Source organism: Artemia sp. Qi Xiang Cuo, chromosome 14, assembly GCF_049724085.1.
Source record: "Artemia sp. Qi Xiang Cuo chromosome 14, ASM4972408v1, whole genome shotgun sequence".
Classification (NCBI taxonomy): domain Eukaryota; kingdom Metazoa; phylum Arthropoda; class Branchiopoda; order Anostraca; family Artemiidae; genus Artemia; species Artemia sp. Qi Xiang Cuo.
Genome location: NC_142807.1, coordinates 7062158 through 7088502, shown reverse-complemented (window position 1 = coordinate 7088502; position 26345 = coordinate 7062158). Strand labels below are relative to the sequence as shown.

At 35.4% G+C, this 26345-nt stretch overlaps 1 protein-coding gene across 1 annotated transcript in view; it reads right to left on the bottom strand.

The window, feature by feature from the left end:
- Positions 1-176: 176 nt before the first annotated feature.
- Positions 177-26345, bottom strand: part of LOC148944077 (uncharacterized) — a 62610-nt gene continuing 36441 nt past the window's right edge. Inside the window, exons 3-8 of the mRNA XM_089100604.1 lie at positions 24199-24324; positions 17823-18068; positions 12768-12774; positions 11356-11506; positions 1213-1443; positions 177-263 (exon numbers count right to left, since the gene is read on the bottom strand). Of these exons, the coding sequence (XP_088956730.1) occupies positions 177-263; positions 1213-1443; positions 11356-11506; positions 12768-12774; positions 17823-18068; positions 24199-24324 (848 nt within the window). The remainder of the gene's footprint in view (positions 264-1212; positions 1444-11355; positions 11507-12767; positions 12775-17822; positions 18069-24198; positions 24325-26345) is intronic.

Here is a 26345-nt window from a genome sequence, read left to right as displayed (position 1 = left end):
CTGGAGGAGGAGGAGGAGGAGAAGGGTTCCCAGTTAATTCGTTTGTAAAATCCTCCAAAAGCTGTAGTGTATTTTGGCTCAAGTCTACCAGCTCAACTGTGCTATTATCTACATTAAAAATAAAATCGTTTATAAACTCATCAATATTATCAGGTATTTCATTGTCATGTAAAATGCTATCGTCCCATGTTAAATTGTTCGGGGAATCCACCTGTGCCAGCTGATGTAGGCGATGATGAATATTGGACCAATGGTCGTCCAACCTATAAATGAAAAATAACTTATTTTCAAAGTGTTCAAATCATCCCTATTGTTAAAATTTTAATTATTGCTTAATAACATTTGGTTTACTCTATCGATATTCTGCTTAACGAAAATCTAAAACACTTTACATCTAAAAAAATTTGATTTTGTTCAAACAACTCCACCCCCAATTTCCAATATTTATTGCTCCCACTCCGAGCCGGCCATCGCGGCCCTTCCCGCAGTGCTTCCCGTGGTGCTTCCCGCGGTGCTTCCCGGGTCCGTAGCGCTTCCCGGCCGCCACCGTGGCTCCCAACCGTTTACATAATGTCCAAAAGAAAATATTGTTAAATCATAAGTCGTTTCTCTCTCTAATTCCCTACAGGTTCAGTAAACACATGAGCTTAATTATTGTAAGCCGCGTATGTTCTGTTCCAAGACTGTTCAAACGAGGAAAATACAATTAAATGGGAAACCGTTAACTCTTTTATTATCAATGTTTCCCCCACCTAAAATCTTGGCAAGTTGTAAGATTGAAAGCTGTAAAAAATGTTTCTCTCAAATTAGACAGTCCATATGTGCAATAGATAAATGGGATAATCTCTGTTCTTCTTCTCTCAAAACTATAATATTCAATTGTGGAAAATAGCATTTTGAGTTTTAAATGGTGAGCATTAGCAGTAAACTAGAAAATTAGCTAAAAATATTCGCTTATGAGATATCGAAGAGATAGCAAAGATTAGAAAAGAGTGGTTTCCTTGCAAAAAATTATATTTAGATATGTAATAGGGGTTAATATCTCACTGCGATAAGTTTATATTGGGATTGAAAAAGAAAAAAACATTGGAAGAAATAGATAGGTAGGAAAAAAATGCTTACATTTGCATAATCCGTCTGGGCTTGGGTACCCGAAGGACCAGGTAACGTTTGTTGGAGGGTGGAGGGGGCGGTGACGTTAATTTCTTGTACAGGAGCTGTGACTTGTGCAGCCGGGACAGCAATGTCTTGGGCTTGCATAGATGAGGCTTCGGCATTATAGCTATTCGCCCACTCGCTCTTTAATTTTCGACCTGGTTGCATTGGGTCAAGTAGCGTGGAGCTAGAGGGTTTTGGCCAGCGATCATATTGCATGGCAGGGGGCGCATTATTAGCCCTCGATTTGTTAGCGGGTGGCGGCGAGGAGTATTCTTCGCTATTTGCCTTAAAAAGAAGAGAAAAAATTAGTTTCAAAATAATTTGCTCCTTTTTTTAAGAGAAAGAAAGTTATTAAACATAATTTTGTTTAGAAAAGTATTTATCTCATTTTAGTAAAGCAAAAAAACCCATATTCTCTCCCCCCTAAATTTAGGAAAATTAACCCACCCTAGGTCTACCCTCTCATTGAGTTAATCTTGCGATTTATTCAAGCGAAAGGCATATCTTACTACCTTTTATTCAAATGTTATAGCTAAAATCACTAAATGACAAAGAAGCAATTAAGGTAAAAAACAATTATCTTTTCTATTTTGTCACTATTAAAAGTGCTAACCCCCTCCCCCAACAAAAATCCTGGATTCACATCCGGGAATATAAAATAAAATTTATTGAAAGATTTAAAAAATTAAAAAAATGTCTAGAGACGCATCACATATATTTAAATATTATTTTTCTTTTCAATGGGTGTACATGTCTACACACCAAATCCCCCCTTACTTTTAATGCGAAGAAATAGTTCGTTTTCATTTTACACTGATGGCGGTAGAATTGAAGGCATTGCCCTCCCCCTTTACATAATTTACTTACAACGAAGCTGTTAGAAGCAATGTATTGCCCCCTCCCCCTTTCACATAATGTTCTAAATATATTGTTAAACTTAATTTGAAAATAATCTCTTTCACCGGTTCTCCGACAAATACAAGGCCCTTACTTTTAATGCGAAGAAATAGTTTGTTTTCATTTTACACTGATGTCGGTAGACTTGCATGTATTCCCCTCCCCCTTTAAATTCATGCATACCCCCGAATCTTTGAGTATATTTGGATTGCCCCCTCCCCCCTGTACACTAATGGTATAACTATATTTGTAAACTTATTATTTAATTAAAAACAGTAACAACCGCTACGAACCATAAACGAACTTTACATATAATTCGACGTAATATTTTTTGTTACTTTCAAACTGGTGTTCGTAGACTTGAAAGCATTGCCGTCCCCCGGTACATACGTGAATTACAACGGCGCGGGGAGTAGCCAGGTATTGCCCCCGCCCCCTTTCACATAATGTTCTAAATATATTGTTAAACTTAATTTGAAAATAATCTCTTTCATCGGTTCTCCGACAAATACACGGCCCTTACTTTTAATGCGAAGAAATAGTTTGTTTTCATTTTACACTGGTGGCGGTAGAATTGAAGGCATTGCCCTCGCCCTTTACATAATTTAGTTACAACGAAGATGTTAGAAGCAATGTATTGCCCCCTCCCCCCTTCACATAATGTTCTAAATATATTGTTAAACTTAATTTGAAAATAATCTCTTTCATCGGTTCTCCGACCAATACAAGTCCCTTAGTTTTAATGCGAAGAAATAGTTTGTTTTCATTTTACACTGGTGGCGGTAGAATTGAAGGCATTGCCCTCCCCCTTTACATAATTTACTTACAACGAGCTGTTAGAAGCAATGTATTGCCCCCCTTTCACATAATGTTCTAAATATATTGTTAAACTTAATTTGAAAATAATCTCTTTCATCGGTTCTCCGACAAATACACGTCCTTTACTTTTAATGCTAAGAAATAGTTTGTTTTCATTTTACACTGGTGGCGGTAGAATTGAAGGCATTGCCATCTCCCTTTACATCATTTACTTAAAACGAAGCTGTTATAGGCACTGTATTGCCCCCTCCCCCCTTTAACATACTGTCCTAAATATATTTTTAAACTTAATTTGAAAATAATCTATTTCACCGATTCTCCGACAAATACAAGGTTAGGAATCTACAAGCTTAATATACAGCAATCTCTTTTTGCTTAAAACTGTTTTAATTTGACAGCCAAAACAAAACCCTTTGGCTAGACCGATAGCGTGAACACACCGGAAAAGGGTGACAGCTAATTTTAACCTAGCGTAGAGCATTATGTCAAAACCAGAGCGGTTAATAACAACAGTGACGGAAGTCAATGGTCGCTTTTAGCTAGGATATAGAACACTTAAAATTGCATAAATTTAAAGAAATGATAATTATTTCTTTTTTCGAGAGTTTTGTTTTAAAACAGTGAGGGGGGGGGGTTAGGTTTTGAGGGTAAAAGAAAATATTTTATGTATTTAATTTTGACGGAGAAACAGTTCCTTTTGACTTTGGCTGCCGCGTTTGTAAACCGGAAAGGGTGATAGCTAATTATAGGCCTCACATTGGAGTCTTGTGTCAAAACAGAGCGGCATTTTCATTAAAAATTGTCAGAAGTCAGTGATCGCTTTAGCTGGAAATATAGAAGGAAGGAATTTAACGAAAGGATAATTATTTCTTTTCGCGAGAATTTTGTTGTAAAACAGTGAGGGGGGGGTTAGGGTAAAAAGAATATATTTTATGTTTTCCATTGATTATAATGATGTTTGTATGGTTTGGGGGGGGTTTGGGGGTAAAGGAATATATTTACGTTTTAGCTGAATATACTGGAGGATGTCCAAGGAAAATTCGTTTGAAAATAAAAATGCACTTACATTGCTAATTGCGGCTGCCAATGCTTCTAAAGAGTTAAATTTATCCATTGTTGTATCAACTGTGTCAAAATACTTTCTGATAATTTAATCACATTGCATGTCCGTTATATACGAAATCTGAAGGGTGAATTGTTATGTAACGGGGAAAACCATATGTAACGAGCCCTCTGATTGGTTGAGCAGGGGGATGTAACCGACTCGTTGATTTGCTGAGAAGGAAACATGTGATCTAACTGTTTCCGGGAAACCCATAGCATTTGGCTCGAGCAACAACAGCAAATACTATTTCTGGATCATAACATTCGCCTCGAGCAACAACAACAAATACTATTTCTGGATAATAACATTCGCTGAGAGTGTGCACTTGGCCAAAACAACAACAATATTGACCTTGACATTTGCCTCGGAAACAACAACAAATACTATTCCTGGATCATAACATTTACCTCGAGCGTGCCCAAAACACACCTGGAGAAAGAGGTCATTGACCCCATTAACCACGTGTTCTCTCTAGGGACTCTATGCCCATATTTGGGGTGCAAAAAAGTTGTAGGTGGCAGCAGGGGTGCCCCGTGGGAGTAGAACCTCCCCTTCTACTGTTTAGATGAGAGTTCGTATCACTTGATGTGTGAATGTGAAGAACAGAGTGATTGGAGACTTGAAGTTTTTTTTTGGGGGGGGGGGGATTATTATTTTGAGTGGTTTGTGACAGTGTATGTGGATGAGCGTTTTATGGGTACCAGAAGCTTCTCACGATTCCTTCGTCTCGCGATGAATCATAGAAGTAGATTTCTGTAGGATTATGTTAAGATTAGTGCAATTTCTTTGTAATTGTTCTTTGTTTATATTTTTGCCATGGACATGGCCTTTAGCGCAAATACATTCTATTCTATAGTATAGTATAGTATATTTGACATTTAAAGGCCCCGCGGGGCCATGACCACAAAAAAGAAAAAAAGACAATATTATACAAAAACCAATTAAACGGCTCAACTTGAACAGTTAAACAAATCGATTTAAACAAGAACAACAAGAAAAAACACCATTCAAAAATAGTATTCTATACAAAACCATCATATGACCCCCTCACGGTGGATCATTCTCATACAAATAAACCTTACCAGCTTTCTAATGCTAATAGAACATACATTTTCCAACAATTTTCCAATCTAAGGTTCTTCCCCTCATCCACTCCAAAAATCTCCTTTCACAAATCCTTACAACTATAAAGCCCACTCTTCATTCTAACTCTTCTTCTTCCCTGAAGGAACATAAAGTTACCTCTACAAGAAATTAGCTATGTTATGTCATACCAAGACAGCCTGGCTCTAAATTATACCTCAACTCACCCTCACCTCATGTCTCTTTTACTCTTACATGCAAACCAAGGAAGTCAGACTTTCGGATCTAATACACCCACTTCTGAATTCCTTGATCAACTAAAGTTGAGTGTAGCTGTTAAGACGCCTGTCGTGCTTCAACATATTGCTTGGACTTTTTCTTTTTAATCGATTTTGATTTTAGATGCTTCCCTTTTTAAAAAAAAATAGTTGTGGTTTAAACTCTTTCACTTAGCCCTGAGAACGCCTCTTGTGTACGAAAATTCGTTTGATTGGTCTTCTTCTTTTTTTTCTTGTGCTACATAGTAAATATTTCTGGACATCTAGAAAATTGCAAGCTAAATGCCACCTTTAAAATAGGAAAGCGGTGGCACCATCCTCATGTTTGAGGAAGTTTCTTTTTTTTCGGTTTGTTTATTGTCACTAAGAACGACTATTCTATGATTTAAATGTTGCTAAGCTATAATGCTACTTGACAAGCAAGGTTATTTTAATCGGGGCTACAATATACATTGAGGTCCCAATATTGAGGCCACAGTGAGGCCATATTTTGTGAGCACAACATGAAGTAAGAATAGAAAACTATCTTTATTGGAGTTTTTCACGTTTCCCGTTGGATACACATTCACCAGGTAGGAGAATTTTCTGGTTTTCTAAAGTAAGAAAAATATTATGTTCTTCCTGTTATACAATTAAATAAAAAAAAAAAAACAAGTTTTCCAACTGGAAGTAAGGAGCAACATTAAAACCTAAACGAACTATTTTTTTTTTGGTATATGAGGGGGTGGCCCCCCTCCTCAATACATCACTCTTTAGGCTAAAGGTTTTAGTAGCCTACTTCTAAAAAAAACTTCTTATTCTAATTAAACTGCCCTAGTGTTTCAGATGTCGTTCTTAAAGAACTGGGACAAAAAATTTAGCTTTAGCGTAAAAAGCGAGGCATTGAGGAGGGAACAAACCCTATCATATACGAAATCAATTTCTGTTCGTTTAAAGTGTTAGTATTGCTCCTTACTTTCAGCTGAAAAAAAATTAAATTTTATTTAATTTTTGATTGTTTTTCAAATGCCGGAAAGTCTGTCTCCTCCTCCATGAAAAATTCCCTACCCTACGGAAAATTTGTCTGTGGAGAGTTCATCCCACACAAAATTCCCGCTCTTAAAATCCCTCCTGGGGCAATTCCATCGTGAATACCCCCCCCCTCCCGACAAATCTGTTCCGCCTGAAAAATTCTTCTTAGCATACGTTACTTTTATTTGAAAAAAAAATTTAATTTCTGGTCAGTTTTCATATCATGCCAGAAATCCCTCGTCCGAACATTTCTTTGAACCCCACCCCTTCAGTGGTAAGTTGCTCCACGGAAAATTCCCCCATGGAGAATTTCTCCCGCACTCCCGTGGAAAATCCCCCCACCGTAAAAGAATCATCCAGACAATTCTAACTCCGCTGAAAAATTTCCCCGGACAATTTCCTGGAACAATCCACATAGAATATCGAGTCGATAAAGAGAAAGTAAGACGAATATAAAGAATTTTGTATAGCAATTCTGGCAAATTTCCATAGCGTAAATTTCCCCTAGAAATATCCCCTCCGGAAAATTACCTCCCTGTAGAAAATCCTCTCGGTGGACAATCTCCCTAGCGAAAAAATATTCCTCCTGAAAAATGTCTATAGGCTACTTCTCAATAACAAATACTATACGTAAAATATGTACAGAACATTGTTTTGTACAAAATTGCACAATATTCTATAGTTCGAGCCAAAACTTTCGCTTAGGCCCAAAAGGAGTTACAATTGATATCGGAAGAAATCATGAGGCGATCAATCAATTTAGAAGCATCGAAAAGCCTTAACTGCTTAGTCTTAATTACAGGAACGTATCACCGTTCGGTGGCCCATATTATGAAGATGCATTTACATGTAGTCAATGGGAAAAGAACAGTTTGTATAAGCTATGATTTGAAAGCTTCTCGGAAATTTTAAGCGACTGGATAAACCCAGTTAGTTATTCTTAACTGTACAAAGGACGCGAAACAGTAAATCAACTTACCCGTGCCCATCCCCACAAGTAGATATTGTTCGAATGGCCCTTCCGGTGAATTAAAAGATATTGGCGGTGCAATTTACATTGGACATCAGGACCCTCCTTCCTGTTACAAAGTAACATTTTTTAATCTTTCCTGAAGGTAATCGAAAAATTTAAACTTTAAAAGGAGGCTTGGGTCAGGAGGACCAAAATTATAGCCTTGGGGTATTTAATCAGTCTGTATTAGAGAAATTATTACTCACAAGTAGTCAAACTCGCAAGTAACCACAGTCGCAAATACTTACAGTCGCAGGTTGTCACAATCACAAGCAGTTGCAGTCACAAGTAGTCGCAGCCGCAATAAGTTGTAGTAAAGATGAAGTGGCAGTAATACAAGTCGTAGTAGCCTTGAAAGTTTCAAGTAAATAGCCTTAGCCGTTCCTAAGATATTGCAGATACAGCTTTTTGATAGCCTGGTTGCACATGGTGTCTTTTGATTTATTTGAACATGCTCTGAAGTCTTACCTTAATATTCTTAGCCTCGAGTCAATAATAAACTAAAATCACTTTTCAACACCCCCCTCAACATCCCCTGAAAGTTTCAACTCAATACCCTTACCGTCCCTGAGATGCTGATACGTTATTTTGACAACCAGCCAAGGCCGTATCCAGGGGGGGGAGTTACCCGGTTTGAGCCCCCCCCCCAAAATTTTTGACCGAGTCAAAAACAAGTCGAAAATTAGTAAAACCTAGGTAAAAATCGGTAAACTTAGTCAAAACTGAGTCAAAAATTATTAAACCCCCCCCCCGAAAAAATCCTGCATCCGCCCTTGCAACCAGCATACATTATTGTGTTTTGATTTTGTTCATCATCCCCCTCAACATTTTCTGAAAGTTTCACCCTAATACCCTAAGAATTTTGGAGACCCAGGACCAAACGTATCCGCCCTTTCCTAACCTACAGGGCTAGGCCCGCAAGGGAGGGGTCATATCATCCCCGAAGATATAGTTTTTTTTTGTGTTAGACATAGTTTTTAGTGGTCCTGAAAATTTTAAGTTAATACCCTTAGCCGTTCTTAATATACTGCTTATGCAACCTTTTGATAACCTAGATACACTTACTATCTTTTGATTCAGTTCAGCACCCCCCTCAACATTTCCTGAAATTTTGGCCATAAGGGGTTGGTTGTCAAAACGAAATTGCGATCTCTCCTTTCTTAAGCATTCTTTAGTTTGCCTTTGATAATTACTTGAGCCATTTTGTCGGTCTTTGTGTTGGTTTGTAAAAGGGCACATATCGGCACATATTTTCTCTGAAATTTGAAGTAAACTCCAAAACGAATTTTGTGTTAACGTTCTAAAATACTTCATTCGATATTTTTGTAAATAGTATAAAACATAGAGTAAAAAATTGTTCCCCGGAATGTTTGGATTTTTTTTTTTAACTTGCGCTTAGTGAACACAGTCCCTTAGAATAATCCGCATATCTACTTTCCAAATGGAAAAACAACCGACAAAGAGCCGAACTGATGTCAAACTATAGTACATCTTAATGCATATTCAAATACAGGGGGTTTTCCACTTAGTCCTGGGTAAAGGTAATTTAGCCACTAGCTAGTAGGTTCAGAGTAAGAGGAAGATAACAAGCCGTAAGATGCCAAAGCTGAGAAACTTTTTTGAAAACCTTCTGTCACAAGGAAAAGTTGATGGAAGGGTGATACGAAGCATGGAAATGCGTGAACAATTTTAGACATTATAAATTAGTAGCTTACATTTATCTATATATGCATGTAGCCTTTTTCTATAAAGGCGAGTGTATAAGAATATGTAAAAAGTATCTCCTTCGACCTATGCTTTATAATTTTTTCCCAGGGATGTCATTTAACAAAAGGGTAGGGGGGAATGCATATTTCAAAATCTAGAAAAACGGAGGATGATTTACTACATGTTTTCCAAAGAAACTGCTTATGGACTGTTTTGGGTACAAGACTGACCGATCGTATCTCAATCAGTAGGCTATACAAAAAGTGAGGTTTACTCCCACTTTATAGGGCTATTATGAGAAAAAGGTTGAGATGACTATGCATGTTCTGCGAAAGTAGGATGACAGGTTGCAAAAGAATGTCTTTTTCGGCCAACCACCTAGGGCCGAAGGAAAAGCAGGTCGTCCCCGGTTGGTGTGGGAGGATGTCGTAAGAAAAGATTTAAGGGAAATGGAAACTTCCTGGGAGGGCGTAAACAGGGAGGTATTAAATAGATTGGAATAGAGGAGGGTTATGCGCAGCTCTATTGGCTTCAAACGACTTGTTGCTGCAGTGGGTTGTTAGTATTAGGCTAGTAGTAGTAGGAGGAGGATGGTTTTGTTTTTCGTTTTTTCATTTTGCTAATGAAAATATCAAAAAAGGTTTATTTCAATGAAAATACCAAAAAGCTATGTTTTCTAGATCAATGGGGGGGGGGGGGAAATACCAAGCCGGTGAAATTCAGATTAGATCCTTTCGAATTAATTTCAAACAAGTTCCATCGTTTTTATGTTGTACGGAGTACGGAAAGTCCGGTATGCTGCAATTCCTAAATGTTACAAATGCATCTTGACATAAAACCTGAAAACATTTTTTTAGTAGCAATGAAGAGTGTAAATTAAGGAATCTCGAACTTGCTTTTGACTGGAAAACTCAGGATTTTCCTACAGCTGTTGAAGATGATGGACGCTACCATAACTACTAACAGGATACTAATAGTATGCTGTTATTATGTACTATAATAGGATGACATACCTACTAATAGGATGACATAACTATTAATAGGATGGCATACAAAACTGTCTGAATGTTTTACTAAAACAGTTGACATCTTTAATCTTGAAATGATAATACTGATCTTGATTTAAGCAATATAGCAATGCATGACACCATTGATCAGATTCGAAAGGGCCGTATACCGAAGACTTATCTGGATACTTTATAAGACCACACTGGCTATACATGACATATGAAGCTAAGAGGGGAAAGGAATTAATAAATGTAAAATATGAAGACGAAAAACCAGCAAATTTTTCAACTAGGGCCTCTGCCAAGTCGTCCCCAGTGCTAGAAAAAACAACAAAAAAAACCCACCAAGAATCTAACCTTTTAGAGTTCACTCTACAAGATCTGAACAAACACTGAATGAAAAACCAAAGCCGAAACCAATGAAAAAAGGGATTTTACCGAAGAGATTGTGCACGGATTTTTCGCCTAGCAATACTTTTTGCTCTTTTACCATTTCGGTTTTCATTAGTTATCTTAATAGGTTCTCTTAATTTTAATTGGGTACAAATATCAAAAGAGTCTTTTGGTATTAAACTGTTATAAATTGGGCTTAATGAAATGTCTCCGGTGTCCCTATTTATAGCCAAATTCCTGTTTATATATTTATTTTTATCTTAATTACCTCTTTGAAAGATTGCGGTAGGTCATTTACAGTAGGTATTAAAGTTGCCTCCTCAAAAAGAACAAGATGTGTAGGATTTTCGAAAATATGCTGGGTCAATGCGGAATCAAAGTTGTCATTTTTATTTTTCAATTTCCCGGTCTTGCCTATTGAAATTTTGTGGTCGTGCAAACGTTCACCAAATTTTTGATGGGTCCTACCAATGTAAAATATTCCACATGAAGACAGGACTCAGTAGACGCCACTACCCAGTACATTGTCAGTTTTATCTTTTCCTGAGTTGAAAAAATGTTCAATTTTTTGTTCACTTTTGAAAGAAACAGAGAGATTGTGTTTATTTAAAATTTTTCCAAGTTAAAACAACTAGGCACCAGATAATAACTTGTACTCCTGATGAGCACTTGAAACAACCAATAAATTTTCAGTTGGAGGATACCTATTCAGATGATGAGTTTCAGTTTTTTTTTTAGAGGGAGTAGTTAGGAAGTCCTGCTCCAAAAACTTCTTTCAGTTTGCCACCTGCTGTTCTCCCTGTTGAATATTCGCGTGGCATCTTTAAACTTGATGATCCAAGCTAGAAATCATCTGTTGCTCCTCATTGGGGCAATGCCATATACCATTGGTAGTGACTCACCGAGTCGCCACCTAAGTTCTACCCAACTAAAGCTGTGGGCTCCAAGAACAACCCCAATCCCTTTGAGGAGCTCAAATTCTTCGACCCCATTCTGTGATGATAGCTCATCGTTTCGTGGGCCTCTATCACCTCTTCTTGAAGATGTCAGTATGCCAATTTAAAGAATCGTATTTCGTTTTTACTAGTTGACATAGTTTCTTATTCGTTACCTCACCCAAAATGACAAAAATTTAACAGTTAAAAATTTAACAGTCCGTAAAGGACTTAAATTATAAAAGACAAAGTAGAAATAGAAGGAAATTAAATATTAAAAAAAAAGTAAATTCTCCAAGTGAAAATGAGCAGTGACGTTAGTATTTTGGAACGCACAGAGATTACTTTAAATTAGAGGAGGATTATCGCAAACTTCTAACCCTCATTCTTGTAGTTTCACTTAGACACATTGTCCAGATGTAATTGGCACTTCACTGAAAACTTACTGGAATACCAAAGATTTAGCTAGTCTCCCCCTCACCTTGAAGCTAATTTTTGCTCACTTTGATTTTTATTATATTTACCTTCAATTTGTAAGAACTTGTTTTGAATTTACTGGCTGTTCATGGTATAAAGGCTACTCGCCAAATCAAATAGGTGCCAAATCAAATGACAATATTGTTAATTATAAAAAGTGTAGTCTAATTTTTTTATTACGTATTTTTATTATTTTTTTTTTAAATTATATAGCTATTGTTCTTCATTTTTATTTTTCTTATCTTGATTCCAATTTTTTTTTATTGCATTTTTAATTTTTCAATTAATTTCGCTTTATAATTTAGTTTTTTAAATTTTACCGTGCACTGGCAACTATAATTTCCCCATTTTTCACTGTCCTATTTTTAATCTCTTCACGTATGACTTTTGGATGAGGAACAGGAAGGTAATCCCATATTAAAAAATATCGAAAATATAGGCTAAAAATACTACGTTTCATTAGAACGCAGTAAAAATTAAATTTTTTTGCAGCCCCTCCCCTTTCACAAAAATTTTGAGACTAAAAACTTACAAACTAAAAATACAGTAGTACAGCTACTAATTGTAAATATTCAGGTTTTTTCATTTGTAATTTCGTCAACTCTTTATTTAATTGCTTTTTTTGGGGGGTGGGTAGGCTGACTTTTCTTTTTGTTATATTTAGGAAAAATATAATTTGGTAGCTGTGATTTGCTAATGCACTACTTTACTATTCGTTAACTCGACAAAAAAAAACACAAAAAAACTAAACAGTCTGGAAAAACGAAGAAGCAATAACAAAGGAAACATAATCGAAACAAAGTGTCAAAAGTGACAAGAAAATGCATTAAAAATTGAAGGATCTTTCTGTCAGAATACTGTCAATTATTTGGCTTTTGTTCTCACCTAATGTCTGGAAATGAACAGATAATTGTTTATTTTAACAAGCATACAATCCTGGAAGGGTGTTCTGTTCGAACTTTTGTTTAATTTTTTTTCTTCTTCTCGGTCTCATTGAGACGCCATAGTTGATTCATTCTGGTATCATTCCGTTAGTATTTCACGCCCTCTTTTTCTCTTATGGCTGAGGTCCCAATCTGTTCCACGTTTGATCTTGTGGCTACGCAGCTAACCAAAGCCCCGCAACTTATAAATAGCCGAAACTTAACCTATTAAAATTCGATCAACAAAATGAAAGCCACCACCCTTCGCTAGAATTATTGTTACTAAGTCTAGTTATAACTTCAAAATTTGTTTCTAAGAATTTTCTTCGAAATTTGTGTCTTCGAAATTTGTTTCGAAATTGTTTCTAAGGGAAGCTTGACTTTGAAATAAGAAGTAAGATGATAAATTCCGAAATTTTTGAAAGTGGTAAACTGCAAGAAAAGTAAAACTTCTTTTGCCCTTAGAAAGCCAACATACATGTACATGTTTCTGTGAATATTGGGTATGAATATAATTAATTTTTAGTTGAATGAATATAGCCTGGAAGTTGAATTAAAGGTTTGCAGATCAGAACAAAAAAGTAGGCTGTTCTAAAAACAAAGGTACCTAATAAGTACATAGGCATAATGAGATGAGAGGTTAGTAATTAAAAGCTGATAACTGATAAGTAAATTAGATTAATTAAGTTAAAAGTAAGTTGGAAGTTAGTAACTAGTTGATTTTGCATGTAGGACAGAAATCAGATAGAAAAAAGAAACATAGACTACCATTTAATTCCCTATTCAATATTATCTCCAAATATAATAATTACCGTTGTCAAAATGAGTATTACCTCCACTGAAACAATTCCCAAAATAATTTGTGTGAATAGCTTAAACCTCCAAAAGCCAATATCTGTTTTATCAGTTTTATCTCTAAACACTTAACTATATTATAATAACGACTTATCTCCCCCCTTCTCCTGAGTATGCCCATTATTATGAAGGAACTGAGAACGCTATTTTCTCGTAAATATTGCTTTTTAGAAGTCCTTTTGACTAGGTTAATATTAAAAATGTAAAATTTTTATAAGACAGAAGCTTTTGAAATTTGATATTGGTTCTGCGCAAGGCCGTATTCAGGGGAAGGGTTAGGAGTTCCCCCTCCCCTCAAAAAAATATTTTTTTTTGCACTACATCTCTAAAAATATTGAGTCTTAAGCGGAAGGGTGAAGCAAGCTTTAAAAGTCATTAGTAGCTTGATACATTGCTTCCCCGTTTCCCAGAGCCCCTCCTTTGAAATTTGGCCGATGGTGTCAATTCAAGAAAGTCAGCATTAACTTTAACAAGTGAGGTTTGTTAGTATTCATGTTGCAGGTCTTAACGCAGAGTGTTAGATCCTAAAGATGAATCGTTCGATCAGTGTTATAATGAAATATGAATATATAAATTTTTCGTCCTAAAGTTTTATCCAAGACGTAAAATAGTAGAAAGAAAGTAAAACGAAAATTAAAAACCTGCTAGAAAGTAGAGAATAAATTTAGTCTACAAGAAATAAAATTTGAAGATCAAAAATAAAAGTATGTTGTAGTCATGACGCTTTTTATAGCTTTTCAAAATTCTGCCTCAAGTCCACCGCATGCATTCAGTTTCAGTTTCAGCCTGAAACAAATTCAAAATTTCCACGAACCCAAAAAAAGACTTTATCTTACGTATTAGTAAATTTAGAGATAAATTTTTCTTAAGTTTTTTTTGAGAAAATAAACTAAAGAGTAATATAGTGCGTTTGCATCCACTGTGCACAATTTAAGAGGCATGCTTTTCTTAAAAAAGGATAAGGAAGTATGCCTATGATTGGGTCGATGAAACTAACATTTTTTCTTATTCATCTGTTACCAGAGAGTTTTCCAAAATTGTGCTTGCTTCAAGGAGACGCTATTAGTTTGTCCTTAAAAAACCACCTAAAATCAAGTTTCTGAGCTCTGAATATAGTTTTAGAAAGAAAAAATAAAAAATCAAGTTTTTCAATTTAAGAAAATATGACTCATTTTCAATCAGGTTGAAAATGGAAATGTAGATGCTATAAAAAAGTAGTACCACATTGTGACCCACTGGCTATACCAGCTTTAATTTCAAATGTAGGATAATCTCTGCCTTATAGACTATTTATGGGATGTAATCATTGTCGTATTTTTTTTCCAACTATTACAGCTAAAAAAAAAGGACGCATCCAAACTATAGCGCAAAGGTCTGTCAATGAAAAGAATGAAAGTGGTGATTCTAGCCTATAAATCTGTTAAGAAGAAAACACATCAACATTCGAGACAGACACCCCCCTCCCAATATTCTACGCGTAAAATTCTGGATCCACCTATCTCTATTTTGGTTTATTAACTATCAACAATGTCATTAAAATTCAAGGAGTGAACAGAAACCAGAATCAGATGGAGAAAGAGGAAACAATTCTTTCCACTCAAAGACTTAGAGTAATTATAAACGACAGTGTGTGACATTATGAAGGCCTTTCCAATGATTCGAGAAAGAAACCGCAAATAGCTACATGAAAAAGCATCATTTCTCCTTCGATTTTCAAGATTACTGTTTCGGGGCTATTTGATCAAAGTCATTTGACTTTTATTTATGGTAAAGGTTATGTTCTGTCGTGGATTGCTTACGCAGATGATTTACTCCTTTTGAGTCGATCGCTCCAGTCACTTCAACAAAATGTAGATTTTTAGCAAAGGTTTTTAGTGAGCATGGACTTCGTTTTCGCCCTGAAAAATGTCAGTTTTTAATTCTTGGTCCTAAGGCTAATGATCTTGTTAATTTAGGAGTTTCTTTTTATATTTATGCTATCTCTTTAAAATCTTTAGAATATTTTTTATATCTAGGTGTACCTTATGGACCAACTTCAGCTCTATGCTATGTTTCTATTTCTAAAGTATTTAAGTTCAGATTAGCGTCTAGTTTGAAGGCAGTAATTTGTCTTCGCGATCTTCTTTCTCGGATATCTCTGGCTCGGGTATATAATACAGTCGCTTTGCCTCAGATTTTAGTTTTTTCATCGCTTCTACCGTTTTTAGAATTAGTAACATTGCGCATGTAAAAACCGAATTTTTTAATTTTGCTAAGTTCCTTTGCCGCTTTTCTAAATCTGAATCAAATACTTTTTTAATAAATACATATAAAATAAAAAACCCTGTTGATGTTTTGGAAAAAAAGCAAAAGAAATTTTTATCCAAATTACCTCTTTTTTCTCATAATTTATATAATGCTGCGCACGAAGCTTAATTAATTTTTTTTATTAATTATTGAATGAAGAGTTAATTTGTGAAGTGTTAATTTTAAGTGTTAATTTATTATTTATTGAATGAAGTGTTAATTTGTGTCGTAAGTTTGATTGAAAGCCTTTGCGTACTTGTTGTTATATAGTTTAAAAGAAGGTCTTTGCGTTGTTATATAGTTTATCGATAATGTCTTGGAAAGATTTAGCTCTAATCCAGGAAGATTAATGCTAAAGCTTACTGATGATTTATGCTTTTTTGTGATTACTTATTAATAAAGATTTCATAGGTACGATAGAACTTGCTGGGAATGTAAGGTTTTGTGAACTTCCAATATAACTTCAGCCCCCACCCTTCATCACAGAATCGGCTGCTCCCCCCTCCCCTAGAGAAGAAGCTAAGTACAAGATGTTTCTTCATACAGGGAAATAAATAAAAATTTTATGTTAATGTTAGACTTGCATAAAAGCTTGACACAAAAATAGTGCTAACTTCCCCTCGGTTTTAGTAGTGAAAATTTATGATGTGTTATGTATAACACTGCCATTGTATTGTTTTTAGTTTTTAGGACGTGTTCTTTACGTTCCTATAGATCCATTGAAATTCGGTGAATTCGGTTTAAACTAGGTTTGTGTTTCAGCCCCCCTTTAGGTAAAAAGTTATATGAATGGCATAGTTATAATTACAGTTATGATTTCCCATCTTTGTCATACCGATAATTTTTTCAGCTAATGACCCAAAAGTTTGTCTCGTACGGTTGTTCAGAATTTGTTCTGTACTGTTGCTGTTACAATTAACTATTCCAGTCTAAATATTCCAGCCAAGATGCATTAGAACTTGTTGATACTGCAATGGCAGCAGAGGCATATTACTCAGAGCTAAAATTCAAAAGACCCTTAGTTCAGGAGTCATTGACCGCGTGAAAACCTCCTACTTTGAATGTTTACATTCAATTTTTTTTTCTTATTTCTCCTGGCAAATAAAGGAAAAAAAATACAGAAAAGTAAACACAGACAAGTTTGAAAAAAAAAATAGCGTCAAGTGTTCTGTATTTAGGTCAGGTTTCTTCAGATCAAAGTCTAACTCGCAGCTTGCCAATTTCGGCGTCCAAGAACATTAAAGGTACCTAAGACGGAGATACCGAGTCTGGTGCGGAAAAATAAAAAAAGAAACATAGATGGCACAGGAATATTTAAATCTATATAGAGAAGCAGTGAGATCGTTATTTCCAAAAACCGTTGCGCTAGGGGACAAACGTCGATAGTACATATAGACATATAGAAGACCACAGGGGACAGACCTCTGTTTATTCGTTACCTCTTCAATCTTCCCCCTCGATGAACCGAAAATACAAATCAATAATAATTTAAATTTTTTTTTTGCTTGAAAGTATCGATACCTGGCCTACCTTATGTAGAGTTTTTTTTTAATGCGTACCAGAGAAACAAGTTACTACCTGAATTAGTGTACCATGGGGTCTTTAAATTAGCAAGTTGCTTCCCGAGTTTATATCCAAAGGGCAAGGGGTATCCAGGATTTTTTTTTCGGAGAAGGGGGGGGGGGTACAAACACTTTAAAAAACACATAAAACAAACGTTACATGCCTTTTTGTTTCATTTTACGAGTCGGAATTTTTTTTGGGATGGGTAAAAACACAGTCCCCCCCCCCCCCCTGGATACTGCCCTGCCAAAGGGGCACCGAACAACCAGGGTACGAAGGCTTGATTTTAGTGGAACCTCAGAGTGTAACTTACTTGTGTTCATACATGACTTATAAAGCTTTTTCACTTTGATAATAGCTTCACCATCATTATCACTTTCTGGTTGGTCCAGCAGTTGAACTAGGGCAGCAATAAGCTCGTTTCTTAACTTTTCGAAGGTATCAAAACTGCCAGCATCGTCAGGGATTGGATGGTAAGTTTCCCAGTTTCCACATGCATAAGCATAAAAGTCATCGCATGGATTTACTGATCTGTTCATATACATTGCCATCGCTTGCCCTAAAAACAGAAATAAAAGATAGGATGCTGTTTCAGTCCCTAGGGACACCTTTTCCATTGCGTAAAAGTAAACAATTAATGAATCAGTTATTACTTGGAATTGAGCAAAAAACAAATTTTTTGCGTTTGAATCCAAAGTACTTAATAGTTTATCTACCTAATAATAAAAAGTACCTAATAAAAAATCACTAATAATACAAATTTCTACCTAATATATTTAAAAACTCTCTTTTATGTAAATTCAACCAACACTTGTAAAAAATTGTATTTTTGTTTGTTTTTCATGCTTCTTTTTCTTTGTCTTTAGCTTTGTTTTGGTTCCATATTATCAGGTCTATATTCACCTTTAGTCAGGACTAAGCTAGGACAAGCCAAAACTAACCAGGACTAGGTATCTAAAGGAAAATCCGTAGAAGCCCGTACGCTGATTCATACTAGTTCCAGGCTCGCAAATTGGGGGGAAGGGAATTGCCCTCCTTGATTGTTGCCCCATCTAGAGTTAAAAATAAATAATATATTTTTTTATATTTTCATTGAATAACACCTTTTTTATGTATTTTCGTAGAGAAAATCGATAAAATAACAGAATTCCTAATATAGTAACAGTAATCTACTGTTGCGTTACTATAAGTTACTGTTGCGACTCAACTTTTATGTTATCAAAAAAGACAGCTTCCTTTTAACGCGGCATTAGAATAAATAAAATTATATAGACTATTAATGCACAAATGCAAGAATAATTATAAAAACTACTTCATGCTTTTTAATCATGATTTTAGTGCGCAAAATTTTCAGTAAATCAATAAAAAGCAAGGCCGTATCCTGGGGGGGGGATTACCCGGTTTGAACCCCCCCCCCCCGAAATTTTTGACCGAGTCGAAAATAAGTCGAAAATTAGTAAAACCTAGGTAAAAATCAGTAAAATTAGTCAAAAACTGAGTCAAAAATTAGTAAAACCCGCCCTGAACAAAAATCCTGGATCCGCCCTTGATAAAAAGTATAACGGATCACCGGATGTCAATATTTTGTATAGATAGAAAAGTTTCAAAGGTTTTGGGCGTCAATTTTCTGCCATTTCGTAATGTGTAGTTTTGACCTGCACTTAATACCAACAATATTAGAGCTGACAGGATATACTTAGAAAAGAATCAATGAGCTACAATACATGTATTGCCACATTTATTCACTTCAATATTTTCGATCGATTGTTCTTTTGAATATTCCTGGTGCATTTAGAATTAAAAGATCTGGTTTAATTAGTTACAGCATTAATATGCGAATAAAAAATTATGTGTATCTGTCTATGTATATACTCCAAAACTGTTTCTCCAATCGTATTGATACCTGAATGAAAATAAGCATAGAAGGTACCGAAAGCGCCTACCCCAAGAGCCAAAAACTACAAGCTATCAAATTCTCCTAAAATTAACCAAACATTAAAAATTTGTGATCGATATTAGACATACGGTAGGTAATGCATAAAGTCAACAAATGGCCAAAAATTAGACCGTCTTTGATTTATTGTTTAAATGAACAAAATAGGGTGCATTTTAGGTGCCATTTTTTTTGACGGTTTCAGTGGAAGACTGAGGGTTGACCAACACAACTGCATATGGAAATTCAGAAATTCATTCAATGGGAAATAGTTGAGATGTTATTCTTAATAAAAGTTAACCCCAAGAATATTCACTGGGGCTGAGGGAGGTGGAAGGTAGAGGGATGATACTTCAGTCTTTTTATAGCTTTTTTTATTTCTTCTTTTGTTAATTTCACCGTTAGTATATTATTTTCTTCCTCTGTCACTTGATTATATTCAATCTTGCGAAAGAATTCGTCCACTCTCTCCTTTTCTTCTTCTGTCTCTCTTGTAAATACATTCTTGAAGAAGGACTTTACTTTTTCCAGGATATCTTCCATTTTCTCAGTTGTTTCCCCATTTTTCTTTTTAACTCTTTTAAGATTAGTTTCTTCTGCTTGCTTTTTCTCCTTGCAAATATTTGTTGTTGTTAGTTGCATGTTCTGTTAAAGCATGTATGTATCATGATAATCAAATAAGTATTTATAATGACATAGTTTCTGACTTTTTCCAGCATATCGGCCTTTTGTGACTTAGAAATCTTTAAAAGCTATTTTCTTCAATGTTGGGAACGGTTTTCTAAGCTACTTTACTGATAAGTACATTAAATTTTGTTTTATTCTTCAACATTCATCATTTTCTTTAGAGTATATGCATATATTTTTTCCAGCATAGGGAAATAAGCTTGATACAGAAACCACCCTTAAAGTGCATACCACGGTTTTCATTTCAAGCACCCCCTTGTGATTGAATTTGTCTGTTTCAAATACCTGAAACAGCAGCCATAAAGAGGAAATGATTGGATAAAGACGGATTCTAAGCGTGTGACGAAGAATATAGTGCTCTCAGAAGACAGTTGAACTCAAAGATCATGTGTAACTTACAATAGCGCAAACTGGCACACGTGTGTACAGAAAAACCTCAACACCAACTATCGTTTATTGTTTCTTGAAATGTTTTCGGGGTAACAATAAGGCGAAATTAGTGTAGTAAGTACAATTCGCGAAATTATTGTAGGAATAAGTGTCTGATCTCAGTTTCGGTAAAAAAATAAAATGAAAATAAAACTATAATGCTTAAAAAAAGCTAAGAAACGCCAGACACTAGATGGCATTGGAAAATTTTTAAGACGCTAGCCCCAGTTTCTACTCTTACAATTTGCATATACTTTTTGGTTAAACTTGGAATAAATTGAAACAAAAATTGTTTAGTAGGATTCTGTAGAGAAAATTAAGCTTATCGATACATCAAAAGCAAGTTTTACAGCTCCCTGCGTCCTAGAGTTTGGATCAATTTAACAATAACGAAGTTTGTCATGTGAAATCGAAGTTGAAACATAAAAAAAAAAAAAAAATTGTTTCACAGACTATGCAACATGCATCTTTAAATTACTCCAACCATGATAAAGGGGGGGGGGGGTGAAAAGCAATAAAGCCTACAAACATAAATGTTTTACATGGGGTTATTAGGGCCGTAAAAAAATAAAGAAGATTTCGGCACTATATATCCTCTCTTGATCTCTTAATAACCATTTAAAAAAAAAAGTTCTTCTTTTTCAGTTTAAACCCTCTTTTGTTTGATTAATTACAATAATAATCGTTGAAACTACATGCAATAATGTCGGGGCTTTCTACACTGAAGCCCTGAACTCTTTTTGGATAAAAAATTGTATAAGAAACAAATTATTTTAAAACTAACTACGTCCCACTGATTTCGTCAACTAATTTCAATAAACTGTCTCTATTTTTGGCGTGTTAGATATTAGCGTGCAAGGTTTTAAAGAATACTGATCAAACGGTTCGTGGTAACGAACTGTAAGTAAGGAGCGACCCGGCTCAATAGTAACCAAAACTCCAAAAAACGGAATCCAGATGCCAATAGATATGTCAAATAAATCAGATTTTTATGCTGATTTCAAATATATAAGTTCCATCAAGTTTAGTCTTACCCATTAAAAGTTATGCGCCTGAGAAAATTTGCCTTATTTTAAAAAAAAGGGGAAAACACCCCCCCCCCCCTAAAAGTCATAGAACTTTCATGAAAAGTGGAATTTTGTATTTTTTATCAGAAGAAAGATGACGGATGCGTGTTTATTTTTATTTTTTTTTATTTCCCCAGGGATGATCGTATCGATCCAGTAGTCCTAGAATATCGTAAGAGGGCTCATTTGAACGGAAATTAAAAGTTCTAGTGCCCTTTTTAAGTGACCAAAAAATTGAAGGGCAGCTTGGCCCCCTCCAACTATAATTTTTTTCCCGGAGTCACCCAATTGAAATTTTGAGATAGCCATTTTGTTCAGCATAGTCGAAATCTAATAAATATGTCTTTTAGGATGACTTAATCCCCCACAGTTCCCAGGGGAAGGGCTGCAAGTTGTGAACTTTGCCCATTGTTTACATATAGTATTGGTTATTGGGAAGTATACAGACATTTTCAGGAATGATTTTTTTCTGGTGGGGGGGGGGGGGCTGGAGGAAGAGGTTACTTGGGAGAATCTTTCCGTGGAGGATGTTTCCTTGGGGTAAGGGACATTTCTATGAAGGGGGCACCGGCTTTCCCAGCATTATTTAAAAAACGATCAGAAATTAAATTATAAAAAACAAGTTTTTTTCAACTGAAAGTAAGAAGCAACATTAGAACTTAAAACGAACAGAAATTATTACGTATATGAGGGGGGTCGCCCCCAAGTACCTCGATCTTACGCTACAGTTTTTTTTTGTGCTTTCAAAAGAGCTATCTATTCTAATTAAACGGCCTTTGTGATTCAGGGGTTAGTGATTTAAACAAAATTTTAACTTTAGCGCATTGAGCGGAGTATTGAATAAAGGGAGAACCCCCTTCATATACGTAAAAACATAAACGTAATAAAAAAAACCATAAAAAAAAGCGATACGGCTCAATAGTAATCGAAACTTTAAAAAACGGAATTTTCATGTCAATAGATATAGAATGGGCTTATAATGCTGATTCTAAAAATATAAATTTTATTAAGTTTATTGTTACTCATCAAAGGCTACGAGCCTGAGAAAATTTACCTGATTTTGGAAAGAGGGGGAAACATCCCCTACAAGTGAAAGAATTTTAATAAAAATCACACCGTCAGATTCTGCGTATCTGAAAACCCTATTATATAGGTTTCAAGCTCATATCTGCAAAAATGTGCAACTTTGTATTTTGTACCGACCCAGTGGTCCTACAACATCAAGAGAGAGCTCATTTGAACGGAAATTAAATGTTATAGTGCCCTTTTCAGTGACCAAAAATGCTGGAGGGTAACTTGGCCCCCTCCCACGCCCCTTTTTTCCCAATTTCGTCTGTATCACAAGGAAACAAGTTTTTTTGTACTTTCATCAGAGATATCTATTCTAATTAACGGCCTTTGTGATTAATGAGTCATTCTTAAAGAACTGGAACACGATTTGAACTTAACGTAAAGAGCGAGGTATTAACTAGGGGGCGAACCCCATAACATACGTAATAAAAATATACGAATATAGAAGTTCGTTACGTAAGTTAATTTGTAAATTACGTCAGAACCAAATTTAGAGAAAGCCATTTAGCAAAAGAAAAGTAAAATTAATATGCAAATTTTGTTTTACTTATTCAATGACGGTGAGCCAAAAGAAAAGCTGCATTAACTAAAAAACGATCAGAAATTAAATAAAAAAACAAGTTTTTTAAACTGAAAGTAAGGAGCGACATTAAAACTTAAAACGAACAGAAATTATTCCGTATATGAAAGGGGCTATCCCCTCCTCAACGCTTCGCTCTTTACGCTAAAGTTTTTTATTGTTTAAAAAAATAAAGTTATGGGAAAGTCAAACTTTAGCGTAAAGAGCGAGGCGTTGAGGAGGGGACAACGCCTTTCATATACGGAATAATTTCTGTTCGTTTTAAGTTTTAATGTCGCTCCTTCCTTTCAGTTTAAAAAACTTGTTTCTTTTATCTAATTATTTTATAAATCCATTCGTTTGCAAAATAAAGGAAACGGTGGAATTAATAGATTGTTATTACGTCGCAAAGGCAATTATTTGATTTTGACGCTTAAAACCAAAAACGAAAAAAAAAAACTATCCACTGGTAGCCAGGATTTACTTTTCAAGTCTATAATTATAATTCTATAATATAGAATTCTATATTTTAATATAGAATTCGAAAAATTAATGTTTCCAGAATATTATGACACATTTGCATCTTGAAAGAATCCATACCATTAAAGAGCTCGAAAGTATCAAGGTTTAAAAACCAAACTGAGACAACCTTAAGCATCAACAACTTTTGTGACTTGACCGTGTCCTGTGTATGAGCCAGTTACGATCTATGTAAACATCTACCGATGGTAGCGTGCATCCTTCTCGCCTTAGAGGTAAAAACAACCAGGGTATATTTAAAAGACATCAATACCCCGACGAAGAAAGAAGTTGCTGGAGAACTTTCAAAACTTAACATAAGTCACACAAATAGCCCAGGGTTAATTTTTGTAGTACACACTTTCGCAATTCTAAGTCCTGAGACAGCATCCCAAGTCCTCAGCGATAGATAAAAAAAAATTACCTCTGGCATTCCTTATATCTTCATTAGATAAAGCTCTGTCGATCCATGAAAGCTGCTGGTGCCCCCTTAAGGTGTCATTTTGAGCATCTGTGAGTGGTTCTGATGCTGGAAGTGATGCAGTTCTAACTGTAAAATACATAGATAGTTCACTGAATAGGAAAGATACATATTAAAAAAAAAAAAAAAATCAATTAATGAAAATAAATCGTCTTGCGAAACACCAAAGAGCGTATCGCTCATTTTAAACCGGTTTTAAAATGATTTTGAGCTCTTCTGGCCAAGAAAAAAAAAAAAAAAAAAAAAAAAAAAACCTAATATAAACTCCTGATATAAACTTATGCCCTAGTTAACATTATAAAACGAAGTTGAGCCACATAGCATAGTTTCGAAAAAAATATTTTTATTCATATAAAATAAAAACAAAAAATATTAGAAAAATGATAAAAACCTTATATTCTCTCCATCCTAAAATTATGAAAATTTAATGTAACCCTCTCAGAGATTACAGGATTTTCGTTCGGAGGGTGGGTATACAAAGAAAATTTAAATGCCACATTAAAAATTTGTTTATAAACATTTTTGTTACGTTTCACAAGTTAAACATGCATTCGTCGGGGGGGGGGGGGGGGGGCAAAAACTTGAATCCCTTGGTTTTGGTTTGTCCATTATTTATTGAATTTAGGCATCACCCTACGATCTCTTACCCTCGTCTCCCAAGCTTTTCCCAAAATTTTGTGGGTGCTCTATTTTGACTAAATGGCGCTTAAAAATGTCTTTTGAATTACCTCGTTACTTAACCGTGAATAGAATATAAGTACCATAGCGGCTTCTAACTCAAAGAAGCTAGATTGACCGAAGACAAAACATAACAAGTCCCTCCTTTCCAACATAAAACTGGTCCCCTCTAAAGTTTCACTCCCGGAAAGTTTCAAGGTGACCCCAACCCTGTTTACAAGACGGCATGCTATTCTGATAAGTTGACATCGCATAGTGTCTTTTAATTTACCTCACTTTTTAACCGTGCAGAGACGCGAGTCCCATACAAGCTTATTGTACAAAAACGTTTTGACGATCGAGTACAAAAACTCGTTAGCTTTTCCCTCCTCCCAGACAGAAATTGAAGTCCTCTTGCCCCTTCCCCATGCTATCTGAAAGTTTCAACTTTATCCCTAAGCCGTTTCCTAGATTTTCCAGATATGCTATTCCAACGGTATAGAGATCCAGATAGGGTCATTGTTTTTGTCACCATTGACAAAATGTAAGTACTGGTTTTATTGTTTCTCTTGAAATGGGGCCCTCTTTGCCCAGGGACATGATGATAGTTTTGAGCTGAGCAGAAAGAACAAACTTTTTACCTTTTTGGGCACTATTCTTAGGAGAAGCAAGCCTTTAATTAAAATTGTTCTTGTATTAAGCCTCTCTTAACCGGGGGATTTTCGAATGCAAGTTTTAAACTGATTAGGGACAACAAGGTTTTTGGCACATTCATGGGCCCCGTAAAACCACCCCGGCCCCTCAACAGAATAGTTGGCTCTCTTAGTGCAGGTAGCGACCCTTGAAAGTTTCAAGCCAATCAGACCCTTTTTTTTACCATAGTTTTTTCTTTTACATTAGGGTTTACTTGGCCAGGGACATACAGTCTTAAGTTTCAAGCCGTTCAGAAAAAAAATCTATCGGACCTTTTTAGGACCCCATTTTCAAGAGAACCAATTTTTTTTTTACTTTTTTTTTCTAGGCATTAAACTCTATCAGCCAAAATCTGTTAGATGTAGGTTTCAAGCCAAATGAAAAAAAAAATCTGACCTTAGTTTGCGGGTCCGTGTCCCAGCCCTATTTCTTGTGGATGAGAGTCCTTTTAGCCCAGGAACTTAAAGGTGTAAGTTTTGAGTTGATCAGAGAAAAAGCTATTTGTCCCTTTTTCGGGAAACCAGAACGTTTTTTTTTTTGTTTTTTTCTTGTATATTTTGGTTCTATTTACCCATCGGAAAAAGGCTTTTGGCTCTGTTTTGGTCTCATGTTTAGGAGGAACGGGCCCCTTGTCAATTTTTTTTTTGTGGACTAGGATTCTCATAGCCGAAAGATTTATGGTTGCAAGTTTTGACCTAATCAGGGAAATAGGGATATCGGCCTATTGTCAAATCTTCTAT